At 34.5% G+C, this 15,566-nt stretch overlaps 1 protein-coding gene across 1 annotated transcript in view; it reads right to left on the bottom strand.

Annotated features, from left to right (window-relative positions):
* The window catches only part of LOC116159948, a 46,899-nt gene extending 34,502 nt beyond the window's left edge, over positions 1 to 12,397 (bottom strand). Inside the window, exons 1-3 of the mRNA XM_031473059.1 lie at positions 12,066 to 12,397; positions 10,819 to 11,990; positions 5,407 to 5,593 (exon numbers count right to left, since the gene is read on the bottom strand). Of these exons, the coding sequence (XP_031328919.1) occupies positions 5,407 to 5,593; positions 10,819 to 11,956 (1,325 nt within the window). The 5' untranslated portion in view covers positions 11,957 to 11,990; positions 12,066 to 12,397. The remainder of the gene's footprint in view (positions 1 to 5,406; positions 5,594 to 10,818; positions 11,991 to 12,065) is intronic.
* Positions 12,398 to 15,566: the final 3,169 nt, after the last annotated feature.

Raw genomic sequence — 15,566 nt, 5'->3', positions numbered from 1 at the left:
GAAAAAATTGTAAAGTGCGTCATTCAAAATTCAGTAAATATCATTAATAATCGTTTATACTCCTGTGTCTTAAAATAGGCAACTTATTACCAAAACAAGCAGGCATTTATTTAGTAAATAAAGTTTCTCTCTCTTACGTTATCAGAAATACCCTCAATTTCACGAATGTACACACAATGCTAACCTTATATAACGCGTTGATAAGGTCCAAGCTTGAGTATGCTGCATGTATCTGGTCTCTCAAACTCTCAAATACTCAGGCATGATCGAAAAAGTGCAGAAAAAGTTCATCCGAGTAATGTTTTTTAGGTTAACGCACAATTATCCACATTCGATCTCTTACGGTACCCAGCTTAATTACTTAAATAGTACTTTCGGCTGAAATATAACGTGGTTAGAAACCCGACCGACTGTTCATTGCATTCACAATTTTTGTCTTCAAAATTTTACATAAAACTATTCCGAATTACTTCAAGAAATTAAGCTTAAAGTACCATTTGTTAAGCTAAGGAAAAATAATACTATTTTTGCAGTTAGCAACATAACTTCCCCACTTATTAAGATCTTGATCACTTTAAATAAGTTCTCCTTAGTGAACGATATTGACTTTTTTCACGATGCCCTAAATGTAAGAATAAAACAAATTAGACCTTAGGCCCTAATGTATGTTCAGAGCCCCAGTGCCATGCAATTGGAATTTTTATTCTGTATGGTGTCTGGTTAACCAAATAAATAAATAACAAAGAAAAATAAATAAAACTATATCGTTGCCCAAGATCGAATTCATCCCAAAAATATTCCCGTGCTATGCTTTCTGATTAACTGGCACCCACAAAATGGTTTCTCATCAATGACGCTCGTTACTCTTTGATTCGTTTTCATCGTTCTGCACTACCTACCAATTACATGAGAGTCGCAAATAAACGTGCCACATGAATTCAAAAAATGCAAAATTGCTTTTCCCAAGCCTGTAGTGAAGCCATTCTTAGTTGGCGTTTTTGAATACGAGAAACTTATTAAGATAAGAGCTATCTGCTGCTCTGGAGCCTGACTTCTAAAACCATTACGAAAACAATACCCCATGGTATACAAATGATGCGAACAAGACGATCGTCAATTCCACCACTAAGTATGTGCAATTTACGATGATTTTTTCAATTTCACCAAAGATGATTAATTGAAAAATTTGTCCTTCTAGTTATGTAAATCTTGTAGATTTTCTATAATGCACACCCCTAAATAATCCTAAAAAATTAAACTATACCTATTTCTATCAAAAATGCAAAAAAATTACATCCACAATTGGAGCTGCCTTTACAAGTTCAACAATTCGTTCGTGATATTGATACAATAGCGTGACATTCGGATCAATTACAAGTTTACAACTGTAAATGACTATCGTTTATTGTAAACAGAACCAATTCCGCTGTCAAAATAAGGCAGCTGAATAACACTTTCTTTAAAAAACGCTTTCAATCCGGATTACTGTCAGTTTAAATTCAAATTACAGTTACTTATCTAGCAACCGTACGGTAACAAGCCCAATTTGTTATAGTAGCACTTAGGTACTGTGCACAGATGTACATAACGATAGTCTTATTAAAAGCATTATGCGGGTTAGTGCTATGACATACTATGCTGGAAACCGCATGCGGTGAATCGCATGCCGGAAAATGAAAAACCGCATCATGTATAATTAAATGCATAAAGACATACTATACGTCTTTCGCTATAGAAACCGTTGCACGTCATTGATTTGTGTATCAATTTTAGACATATGCTGCAACACTGCAACATGTACATAAAAAAACAAGTGTGCGAAATCTATAGAAAACTTGTCTGAAATTGATTCATAAATCAATGACGTGCACCGGTTTTTATAGCGAAAGACGTATAGGTGCGTTTTGCGGTCGCCGCATATACATGCGGTTTGCTGCCGCAACTTGTCGGCGGGAATGCGGTTGCGGTAAGTGGGAGAACACAAAGAAACAGATATTCGATGACATACTAGCCGCAACGTTTCTGCCGGCAAGTAGTAGTGTCTTCAAAAATGTCTGAAAACTACCATAACTTCTGAAAGTAAAAAGTATTAAAATTATCGGGATGTAGTCGATGATATGGGTGCACGGAATATCTCCTCCTTCTTGGGTTGCCGAGTAACCCTTCTGCTTCGGCTGCACATACAGCTACCACAGTCCACATTAAGAAAATGTTTGTATGCGTCCATTCTCCCCGAAAATTATTCAATAACTGCAGTAGCAAGGGACTATTTTTTGCGCCGGCATGCGGTTCCCGCATACCTATAGTATGCCATAAAATGAAAAATGCGGGAACCGCTCAAATTTGCGGCTGCGATTTACCGCATGCGGTTTCCAGCATAGTATGTCATAGCACTTACGTAAGTGGGTATACATATAGTTAAACATCCAAGCACAATAAAAATATCCACCGACAAAAGTTTAAAGAGTAGGTACACACCAAAAATGGACAATTAGCAAAGAAATTTTTTAAAGGGATGGCTGACCCTTTTCCATTTTCCGAGCAATTACATCTGGCTCATTTGGTCTCTTTCGCTAAACAAAGGCGAAGGTTATTAAACCAATAATCTTTTGCCGATACCGTAAAATTTTTCCAATTGTTAATATTAACGCACAGTCACTACGAATTTATTTATCATAATAGAAATCTTCAGCAAAACAGTACGTTTAAATAGAAATCGTAGACATCTGGCGCCATGCCACTACAGCTTTCGATGCGGTCTGCCAAGATTCGCATAAAGGAGCGTTGTAGTCATTTCCCCAATTGACAAAAAAGATTGTCTTGAGAATGAGTTATTTAATGAAATGTATATAGTATTTACATTTTCGTCAATAAGAAGATGCAGCCCTCCTTGTATGTTATTATTTGATCTGGAAGTGGACGTAAATAACCTTTATGTCTTACTAATCTATCATAGCACATTTTATATCTGTGATACGCGGGCATAAAGTACCACTTTATGCCCTAGGGCATTAAGTATCACCATAGTAACTCATTTATACTTAATGACAAAACAAACAAATATTTGCAGGTCATTGAAAATTAGAAACGTCAATTATTAATTGTCAATACCTACTAAATCACAAGATTGTCCTTATTTCGTATAGTTTCTGGAACTTCTTGCTCATTCACGATGAATTGAATTATTTAAAATTACGTATGACGTTTGGATGGTTTCAATCACATTAACAAATTCGAACCACGCATACTCGATCAAACATAATGAATTATTTTGTAAACGAATTTTGACGAAGAAAACCATTTGTAAAACATAAAATGTTGTATGTACCACGGGCATAACCTGATGTTTAAACTCTCGGGCGACTAAAAAGCTCTCGGGCCATAGGCCCTCGAGCTTTTTAACTTGTCGCCCTCGAGAATATAAACATCACTATTATGCCCTTAATACATAAATAACTATTATTTTCGTTGTTTTAGGTAAGTAAAGCGTAAAGCTATTTAGCACAGTGTTGTAGGTAGTTAGTCTGTCCTATTAGAAATTACCGCCAACACGTTGCTATTGCTAATTTACGTCTGATGCTATTGGCATAATTTTTAATTTAATCCTTTTTCTTATTCATTTTCTCAACTTTACAGGTGGTGCTACTTTGTTAAATTCTTGTACTACTGTACATCAGTCGCATACTTTTCACTAGGTAGAGTTGATGGATTTTATTGAACAGATATGGGTCAAAATCTAATTCAAATTTTTTAATCTAGATTTATTTGATATAATGACCTTAAAGCTATAAATTGGAACATAATGATGGATATGTCGGCTGTAGAGGAAAAACTTCAGTTTTTAAATACCTACTAATATTTCTGTGTTTCTAGATAAACACACGCCTCTTAAAATATCTACGTTCACGAAACCGTTTCCACCATGGTTAACTGGCACCATTAAAATAATGATATCATTAAGAGAAAAGCTTTAAACAGATTCAGACGTAGTAATAAATCCAGCTCATTGGAATTACTATAAATCATTACGAAATCTGGCCACTAGTGCTATTAAAGCAGCAAAAAAAGCATACTTACTTAATTCATTTTCAAAAGTAAAAGCTCAAAAATTAACTATTCTTGTCCTTATTGATTATTTAAAAGCTTTTTGCACCCTTAACCATAACACTCTTATTGCGACTTTACAGTTTATTGGACTCGAAAAGTCCGCTGTTCGATTGGTATTTAACTACCTAAACGGACGCCAACAAAAAGTGGTATTAAATGACAAAGAATATATAGCATTACATTTGACAAAAGGTATTCCTCAGGGTTCAATTTTAGGTCCACTTCTGTACACGATTCACACCTTCAAGATTTTATCAACACTAAGGCATTATAAATATCATCTTTGTGCCGACGACACCCAAATATACTTCTCGTTTAATATAAAAACTCTCAATGTGTAAAAAGCCCTAAAATATCTAAATTTGTCAAAAGTTTTTTTTAGAAGGGCGATGAAAATGAAAATATTAACAAGTATAGATTGTGATTCTTTAGTTTAGGGTACCTGCCGTCGTATAATATAGACTGCCTATCGACCATGTTTTTTTAACCTTCAAATGAGATATTTGGTTACGAGCATAGTACAGGTAAGTATATGTTTATGTTGTATACATACGAGTACAATGTGATTCATTTAGAAGTAGGCATAGAGATTTCCTATGTCTACTTTTAAATGACAAAAACTCTTCTGAAAGACGCCTAATTTTACAGTGCACACAAATTCCTATATCAACTAATACTACTAATATCACTGTATAATTGTCATTGCAATTTTATACCTAGATTTTATTGTGGTCACAGGGGGAAGAACAGATAACTATTTTCAGTTTATCTGACTGTTCAATCCAATTGAATACGATGTAGGAGCCTTATTAAAAGCTATTATTATTAGTATGATTAATTATTATTCTAAGAACCTATACAGAATTCGCAAAATTGAAAAATCTTAAGAATTTAACGCCGCAAAGAAAATCCGAAGAATTTAAAGAATCCTAATAATAGGAGAGAATATTTTCATACTTCCGAATCCTCCGAAGGGTCCGAAAAATCTAGCCGTGACGAATGTTGCGTTTGCTCGTAGAACATTTTTGCAAATGGGCCTTTACTTCAGGTCATGTAAGGTATTAGTGTTGGTTTTATTTAGATTGAATGTGTTTTATTTTACGGCTCCTTTATGTGTAAAGTAATACAGGTTTTATGTAAAATAGTTCTTGGTTCAATTAAATCACTTTGTTTTTCATTTAAAAAGGACTGTTCAAGCGCTCAATTTCTCCTTTAAAATATGTCATTTTCTGACACCCGAAGCTCTATCGAGGTTAACCTTGCAGTCATGCAAAATCGAAACAAAAGAAAAAGACTTACTTGCTCGTCGTAGAGTTAACGCTAGTATTCGATCTGGAACGTCGATTTATTATAGAATCCCCACAATTTACGACTCCTCCTTTGTTCGTTATGCTGAAAGTTCGTAGTCTATATAAATCGTCACTCAGTCGGGGATTGTAAGCTTTTTCGGGTAGGGAACACACTCTTGGGCGTATATGGTCGGGCACTGAAACATTAAAGCTTCATTGTAAATGTTGCTTTGTTGCGATTACTGTGCTCATTTATTCATTGGCTCAATACACAATTATTAAGTAATAGCACACTATTTCTGCCGTCAAAAGTGGCCCAACAAAAACCTGGAATGTTTCACAGACTAACCGATCAGCAGCAAATTGCAACGGCAATAGTAGAACAAAACTATTCAGATTGCTGCTGTCGGTTTTGACATGTCAATTTATTCTACATTGAAACAAGAACGTCTATTTAACGGTGCAATTATTGATGTATAGGTACACGTATAACAAATTAGCAAATTGCGATTACTTACAATTTTATTGTTTGAAAAAATAGTCTAATCGAGCATATCAATATCAAAAAGGTGAGATTTGATAGGTATATAAGTAACTTAATTCGCTGATTCAATTGTAAAATTGAAGAAAGAAAATAACAAACATAGGAAATGTATAAAATTAACGGCAAAGAACGGTTTCGGCAAAAAATATTTACAGGGTGGAATTCATAATGAATCCCATTTAAAAATGTATATAACAGTGGAAGCACTGGAACTTCTGTGAACGTTGAACTTATAAAAAGGAAAACAAAAACACCAATAAACCACAATTATTGTTGTTTATTGAACACCTGAACAATAAAATAAATATACAGCCCTATTAATACTACTACAAGTGAAAGTGAAAGTTTACGAGCTCTGATTGACCTAAAGGGCCTCCTTCAACATTTTTCATAAGGAAGGGTTTGTTCTTACGAATCTCTAAACTTTCATAACAATCTAAGCTATTTTTGCTATTTACTAGGTAAATATATCATCAACTATACCTATTAATTGTGATGTACCAAGGTGGCCAAGTCGGAAGTTCCCGCGCAAAGAAAAGGGGGGAAAAACCATCTTATATATATGGGAAAAACACGAACTCGGAACACCAGCGTAATACCTAACACAAACCTCGTACTCAACAATGACCACATTCCCTACGTTCTGAAAAACCAGGTCACACTCACTTGTATCTAAGCTTATTATGGGAAAGGTGGAAGTGGAACGCACATAATCTATCAAAAGTGCAAAACGAATAAAAATACCGAAAGAGTTCCTACAAATTTTGACAGAAAATATTTAAAACCAAAGAGATGCCGTGTCCCCCTAAATCTCAACGGGGAAAAGAACCGAGCCAAAGAAACTCCGAATCATTTGTTCACAGAGGGTGATGTAATAAAGTAAACTTTGTATTGTATATAACAGAATCTCCACTTTCTGCATTCTGCTTCTGGACAATAACACGATCTTCAGGAAAGAAATTTTTCACTCTAATTTACAGCATGCATTCGGACTATTAATCCGATTTATATTCAAAAGAAAGTGAAATCGATAAACGGACCGTACACGAACAATATTATTAACCATATTTCGAATAATTCACAATATTTTTGAGATCCCCCTCAGTAACGATGGTTTGACGAAGGGTTTAGTAATCTAGAAATTCTGAAATCCACCAGCCAATGATATATTTTCGCTAATACCTATTGCATGTCAAGGCGTCGTGTATATAAGGCGTTGTAACGACGTTTCTGGCAACAAACTGCATCCTCGGGATTAAACGCACTTTAGCCCTTTTGTAACTAATAACGATAAAAAAACTGACGTCGAGTCGCCTTTGGAGGTTCAGGCATTGAATTTATAACTATAAATTCAATGGTTCAGGTTAAATATGATTTCCCATGTAAACAAATATTCCAAAGGTGACTCGACAGCAACTCTTTTTTGATCGCATAGTATATACCTACTCGTATAATAGTTATTTGTACAACTAGAGAAGAAACTCGAGTTCAAAGTTTGACACATGAGCTTAGCGAGTGTGTCAATTGAACGAGAGTTGAAAAACACTTTCTTCTCACGCTTTACACATATTTTTTTCTGAAAATACAATCAAAATTAAAAAGGTATCGTATGCAATAATGAAGTTGACACACAGCAATCTGATACGGATATGTTTCAATTTTAAATGTCATGATTAAGATTAACGCAGCAATTGTTCTTTACTTTCCTCACTAGAGAGGAAAATCACATTTTCTTCGCCCGTTTTGGAGACGAAAGTAGTTGTTTCTAAAGTACTTTCAGAAAAATACTATTTCGCTTTCCCGTAGATCTCGGCCTCATCTCCTGTACATATTTTTATTTCGGGTTGCACTATTCCCATTGCTGGAAAGGTTTATGGGTCAATTATTATTACTACTATTTCAGTAGTAATCGAATTAAGGTTTCATTATCCGAAAGTGACAATCATTAACTGATCTAAGTACCTACCTATGTCATACTTTTTTCTCCACATTGAAAGAATTTTTTGTACAACTAGTTCCTGATTTTCTTATTGTCGATTTTCATCTTCATTGAATAATTCATTGTTCTTAGTTTTTTTTAATTAAAAATTTAAATCACTGCAAAATTGTGTAGTTGGTTTCTGAAAGGTCAATAGGTATAGTCAATTTACATCTCCTATGCTTAACGAAATCCGCTATCCAAATATCGTAGTATTAAAGGTTTAAAAATAGTACTAGCTACTAGCATGTAGCATCACCTTATAGTAAAATAAATAAATGGAATTTCAGCGAAAACTTGAAAATAGGACATTTAATTCATAATCTTACCTTAACAGTGATTTTATTGCTTCTCTCTATAGCGGTGCTAATTAAGTGGAAATTACTTTGAACAGAAACGTTGTTTTTCCGGAAAGCATTAAATATATGTATTAATTTACAGCATACCACCGCATTAGCTATTTTCACACCATAGCTAATAAAGTTTGCCACTTTGAATTTTACGTTTAAAATTTTTCTGTTTTTGCTTGATACATTGGCAATCGTTGTGTCTTCCATTAACAACGTACAATCAACAATTATGAATTAATAGGTACAAATATAATGCAAAGGACCCGAAACCTATTTGTTTTAAACGAAACGCAAGGACGTGACCAGAACATTTCTATTGCAAAAAGTCCTTCAAAATGGGTCGGCTCTTTAGTGTTTAAGTCGAGAGTACCTTTTGCTTGGCTAGATAATCAGAAAGGTGTAACAACTGATATGTATTTCATATCATACCTGGCTGTAGGTATAGCTTGAAATTCTTTCATGGTAAAGTAGTAGGTATATTATAGATTTACCATTTACCGACTATTTATTCATTTTCCTATACCTATTTCTGTGGTGCCCTATACGTACCTACTACACACCTTCCTACGCTACCTAACTTAATTTGGAACTCGCGTCTAATAGAAAGTAATTAGTAAAGTAAATGAGATTAAAGACGCGTTTGTAACGCCACGTTACACACAGAATTAGATTTTAACGTCACTAAAAATGTTTTGGGTTTATCGCAGTATTCATATACTACAATTATATAAGTAGGTAATAAAAAAACCATATTATAGGTTATATGATAATTGCAGCAATAAAGGGAAATTTGTCGCGTGCGCTGAAGCTTTTGTTCTGACTGAAATTATTCAGATTTTTAACATAACAGAAATTAACATAGTCTGCATGCAAGAATGTCATTAAATTCCAATGAAACTGTGGCTTTCGTTATGTTACCTTTTCCTTAATTACCGTTATCAAGTATGGACTCTGTCCATCACTGTCATACATATGAAATAAAAGAATTAAATTACTACCATAAGAACAATTTTGCGAGGCAAATTCGATAATTACATTATAACCATTATCCAAAGTCTGTAGGTACTACCCGTATCGCATTCAATACACCTTTTTCAGATAGAAATAATATTGTAGTTATCCTATCCTAAGCCAAGCGGCAACTATATTGTTTTGATATAGGTATATTGTACAATGCTGTCGTAGCACAGAATTATATTGACGTAAGTAGGTATTATTTATGCACCTATTTAGGTGTCCAATTTTGCTTATGATACTGAAATACCTACTTTTGCGATACCGAAGAAATGTTCTCCACGCAACAAACCAGAAAACAAAATTAGGGGCGAGAATCGAGTTTTCGATTAGGCATCAGCAAGTTAAATCAGGGTACAACCATTGAATAAGTAATTACTTATTCAATGGTACAACAAAGCTCATGTACAGAAATTGCATTTGGGGTATATTCGTGGGTCTGGTTTTTTTGTGTCCATTCGTTCATCCATCCGAGTATCTGGACAAGCAATGACCATTATTGTACACCTAAATTGCAATATTGATCATTGATACTGATACGTCTGATAAAAATTAATTATATTTCGCACGTGCTGACGAACCCGTATGTGCAGTTCTGTTAACACAACCTTGTTCAGAGTTTCCACTTCCCTGTAGAAATACTCTTGTTATTAGGTTAACAAACACGTTTTTAACGCATTTTCCAACGAATTTGGGTGCGCTATTGCAGCCACTTTCTGTGTCCGTCCATCTGTCCGTCTGTCCGAGACCTTAACTACTCCTACAGTTTTCAAGATATTTAGTTCGATCTTTTTGCATTCGGTAGCGTATCGCTCTGGCACCTGAGTCAAGGAAATCTTGATGATTGAACTGCGCATGCGCAGGCTGCGCAATGTTAACTTTTTTATTTATGGAGATATTTCTTTGAAATGTTAACCAAAGATGTTTATAGCAAAAGCAAACGTATTGCATATTGTAAATATCAGATTAATCAGCGCATGCCCAGGACGCGCAATATCAACTGCGCAGTAAGTGTCAACTTCCTTATTTATGAAGATATTTCTTTATTTTTTATTAAACTCGCGTAATTAAAATTGCATCAAGAATATATTATCAGTATTTCACTCTTTGATTGCATCTACGAGTATACTATTATAAATGGCACCTACCTCTATGATAATGTAGGTGATGCTTGTAAATTACAAATATGTCGAACACGGCCCTTTCGCTAACCAATTCCGATTTTTTACTTACAAGACCGTCCAGCATATTTACATCTTTTTAGAAAAAAAAAGTATATTTTCTCTAAATGTTCCGACGAACCCTATTTATACGTGGGAAACTATTAGATCCCTCTTAAGAAAAATTCTAAGGGCATCTTGCTTTTGCTTTTTGTTAACATTTATGTTATCTATACCTTCATACATGATACATACTAATACGTTTCATCCGAGTACCTAAATATGTAAAACTGTTTATTGCATATGTTTCCTCAAATATCCCTAACAAAATAAGTTACTTTGCACATTTTTAAATTCTAGGCTAATATCGACTCACCAGGCAATTCCAGGAAATTAGAAGTTCTCCGTTGGCGACCTCTTGGCGTATTTTGAAAATTAAGCGGTCCAATATCTTCATTAGACACATTAGAAGCCAATGAATCTCTAGAGCCTCGTCGAGAAGCTAAATAAGCCAATCCACCTTTTATGGAGCCGTTTCTTCTAGGTGAAGTTGGCCGGCTTAAAGAAGTTACAGTCGTATTTGGGGCATCGTCCGTTAAATCTGTTAAATCCGATGTCGATTTCCGACATCTACTTACACATTTTTCATTTTTCTCAGATTCATTTATAGATTTACTAGACCAATAGCGTTCATCGTATCCCGGATTTGTGCGTATATTACAGATGGGTTTCTTTGTCGATTTTTCTTTAATAGAAGAATGCCTGACCCTCCTCTTTTTGTCGAAATAGTAATTGGGATTTGAATCGAAATTACTTCCGGAATGTGAGCTTGAATCAATTGAATTACAAATTTTATACTCGACACTTTCATAATCGCCCGTGGGATGTTTTGTTGTTGAGACGTACTCTAAGCTCGACTTTGAACTACTCGATCCGCCTCCGTTCTTTGATGATTGAAATTGTTGTCGATTGTGAGAACGGTTTAATTTTGACTTTGGGGGCGCTTGTATATTAAAATTATAATTATTCCCGGAGGGGCTATGAATTTCTGTGTAAGATTTAGACGCGGTTTCTTGATCGGTTTCGTAAATAATAGCTCGGGGCGATTTTGGCGATTTAGGTAAATTAGGAGAGGAACGTGGAGTTGCCGACCGTGCTACGCTTTCAGAAAAGTCAAACACTTTGTCGTTCTTCAATATCGTAGGACTATCACACTTTTGATTGACTTGGCAAAATGTAAATATCTTTTCGGTTTGTGAAGAGGGACTGTTTTGGTAGTTTGACGTTTTAGGAGAGTGCAGTGGAGTCTTTTGTCCATGAATTGTATTTAGTGAAGGTGTTTGAGGCTTTGGTAAATCTTGGCTATAATGATAGCTAACGATCGGGCTTTTAACGGAGAAGACGGGACTAGACCTTTCAGACGAGAAGGATGACTTTTGGTGGGACGAACTTGATTTGCACGAAGATTTTGTTGAAGCGGTTCTTAAAATTTTTCCGGGCGTGTTAACTTCCATTTTGTCATGACGCGGAAATTATACGAATCGGACACTGAAATTATCGTACAGTTTTAGTTTGTAAAAAATTGGCCGCCAGTCATTATTAAATAAAATGGTTGAAACTTACCGCGACTCTAGAATAATACGCTCTACACTGACACCAACACACGTATACTGAATGCAGTTTCTTCCGTCTCCTCATAAACTTGTAGTGAGTTATCAAACTCACGCTTCTTGCTGAAATCCACTGTTTCCGACAAAGATAGGGAATATGAAACGCGTCCGTGCTCTACACAAACTTGTGTATGACCGGGAAACCCGGGAAATTTATTTCCACCAAGTGAAAATTGAACTTTAGCGATGGTCGTTCACAAATCTTTATTTCATGATACTTAACTCCATCTTCAATGGTATATCAATAGCAAAATTGGAAATAATTACACGATGTTATGATGGCAGTATCAAGAGCCAAACTTTTGTTAGAAAGGCATCGATTATTACCGAATGTTTGGGAGAGTGTATTATCACACGTTGTCTTTCGAGCGGGGGTGCAACAAGAGTTTGCGCTTTACGCTTTTTTGGGCAACAGGTAGCAAATGGTATGCACCGAATGGATCGACGAAAAGTTTTTACATACTTACGGAGCAGCATTTATTTTTCTAAAATACCTAAGTGAAAAAAGCTGATTTTTTATTTGAATTGCCATATAGCTAAAAACTATATACCTACTGCTTTAACGTTTAGTGTAATAAACTAGTAATATATAATGTTTCGTGTTCCGCATGCTATTATTATTCATAATCGATTTTAAATATTAATAAACCAATCCATTTTATATTTGAATTAATTTAAGAGCAATTATTATTACTTGATACCCAATACACTATACCAGGTTTCTATACGACATCGACAATATTCGAGTCTCGAGAGAGGAGAACATTAATTTGTGCGTTTAGGAAAACGTCCTGCACCTCTTCAAGCTAAATTTTCAATAAAATAGATTTACCATTGCTATGTATAATACGTAATTATTTTTAGGATTACGCACAGCTCTCAGGGATCATATAGTAAAAATTATATTGTAATCAGTACGAGAAGCTATTATTAAATCAAACAAACCTTGACACACGCTGTACAATATGAATATGTCTAATCAAAATTATTCTTACTATAATAATGATATTGTATTAACGCTGAACTACTTTCTCAGTAACTTAACTACTATCACAGATTTAATTAAATCTGTGCTACTATGGTGGGATCATTTTCGACCCACATATTTTATTGTAACACATATTAAAAAAAGATGAATACTAGGCATTAATAGCTTGCCTGTAATACGATAACACTTATTTGTTTCGTTATTTGACGAAAAAAAGTTAATAATTTCAGTTTAACGCTTCAAGTTAATCATAATAAATTGATATGCTTCAAAAATCATAAATGAGCAGATGTTCATTATTGAGGATTCTTTTTTTATTTGTTCTAGTTCTATAAGGGTCTAAACTAATCTACAACACAAATCAAAAGATTAAAATTGTAACATTACAAAAAATAACGGATAAATTTAGAAAAAATCACCTACTATCGGGGGTCACTTTTGACCCCAGCGGGCAATTACCACGAATATAAGCAAACAAAATAAGACAACACCTAACTCAAACTGATCAACGGCAACTTGTAGGAGAATAGCAGGAGGGACGTACACGACACCGGCGCGAGTACGAAATTGTGCAGTATTTCTTCTTCGTCTGGGTATTGACCCCGCGATAGTAGTTAAGGGTTAAATATGATCTTAGATATTTAAATATATCCAAGAGCAAATAGATAATAAACATTAAAATATAGTTTATTAACGAAATGGGTTTATTACTTGTGTATAATACAGTTTAGTATATAACGCATTCTTAAATGAAAACCTTGCGGTTGAAAGATTGTTAGTTTAACAACCCATCTAATAATTTTTAACATATGATGTAATTGTAATGATGCTGAATCTGCAAGATAAGCATAAGCTTATTTTGAGAACAACCGTTGCAAAGGTTGCATTAAATTATTAAAAGCTCTGTATTGTATATTGTATGCTGTTTTTGTTCAGTCGACAGTCAGTTCAGTGCGTATGTGTATGTGGCTCGCAATTTTGGTAAAGGTTATAGATGAATTCTATACCACTTATAATCATGAGTGATGTTCCAGAGATTTTGAGGGTTGGGCCAATACAAAAAAAAACTGTATTATATTGATTATTATACCTTATTGTTGCAAATATATCATGATTTTTGAACTTATAATTTTATATATTCGAAACCAATATGTGTGTATCCTGATTTTTGGTAAAAAAGGAAGGTTATACACTGCCTTTTTTTGAGCCCCGAAAAAAAAATTGTCTCAGATCGACCCGGAAAAAAAATTTTCTTATAGAATGTGGCCTGTAGAATCCATAATTTCAAACAGTTCCAAGATTGGGCTACTAGTTCAAAAGTTACAGCCCTTTGAATTTTCTTTCGAAATTGGTTTCTAGTCTATAACTTTTGATTGAGAAGTCTGATCGAAAAAGTACGAATTGTTTTGGATTCTACGCACCAAAATTAATAAGAAAAAGTGTTTTCCCGAGAAATTTTGGTGTAGTCGATTTTTGGTAAAAAAGGAAGGTTATACACTGCCTTTTTTTGAGCCCCGAAAAAAAAATTGTCTCAGATCGACCCGGAAAAAAATTTTCTTATAGAATGTGGCCTGTAGAATCCATAATTTCAAACAGTTCCAAGATTGGGCTACTAGTTCAAAAGTTACAGCCCTTTGAATTTTCTTTCGAAATTGGTTTCTAGTCTGTAACTTTTGATTGAGAAGTCTGATCGAAAAAGTACGAATTGTTTTGGATTCTACGCACCAAAATTAATAAGAATTCCCGAGAAATTTTGGTGCAGTCGATTTTTGGCAGGGTGCGTATATTAGTTGCAATAATCTAAGTTACTTATTAATACAAAGCGGAGATGTTAATTCAACTACTCCCGTATTACAAAAGCAAGCATATGAGATGGTTGCTGTTACATACAGTTTTTTTGTATGAGTTAAAACAATATATACTAGTAAAACTAGCTATACACTTGCAACAATATGTATATGATAAATTTTATAATTCTTCATAGCGATCCCTATACGTATTATATTTTTTGATAGCTATTATTATATTTTCAATTACCTTTAACAAATTAACATACATTTTTCTCCGTGACGTAACGAAGATACAAGAAACAATATCACACATTAAACTTCCATCACGACGTTCACAAGTAGCGACTCATGTACCTAAGGCTCTAGAAAAATGCAATCAAGTATTTGTTCGTAATGACGCCGTACGAAAACCTTTGCAACCACCGTACGACGGGCCTTTTATAAGGTCATTGCAAGAGAATCAAAATTTTACAAATTGCAATATCCGAACGCGATTAAAGTAATATCCGTTGACAGATTAAAACCTGCATATTTAATGGCAGATTTTGTCCTTCAGGATATTTCGCCAGTAACAAAAATAGCAAGTGAATTGTACAACAAGGTTCGGCCGCACTGTTAAAACCGTGCGTTTTAACTAGCGGGGGAGCTATAGGTATGCCTACTGCATATCGTTTAA

This window comes from Photinus pyralis, unplaced genomic scaffold (assembly GCF_008802855.1).
Source record: "Photinus pyralis isolate 1611_PpyrPB1 unplaced genomic scaffold, Ppyr1.3 Ppyr1.4_LG1, whole genome shotgun sequence".
Taxonomy (NCBI): Eukaryota; Metazoa; Arthropoda; class Insecta; order Coleoptera; family Lampyridae; genus Photinus; species Photinus pyralis.
Note: the sequence above shows the minus strand (reverse complement) of the source record. Positions and strands in the feature narration are given on the sequence as shown.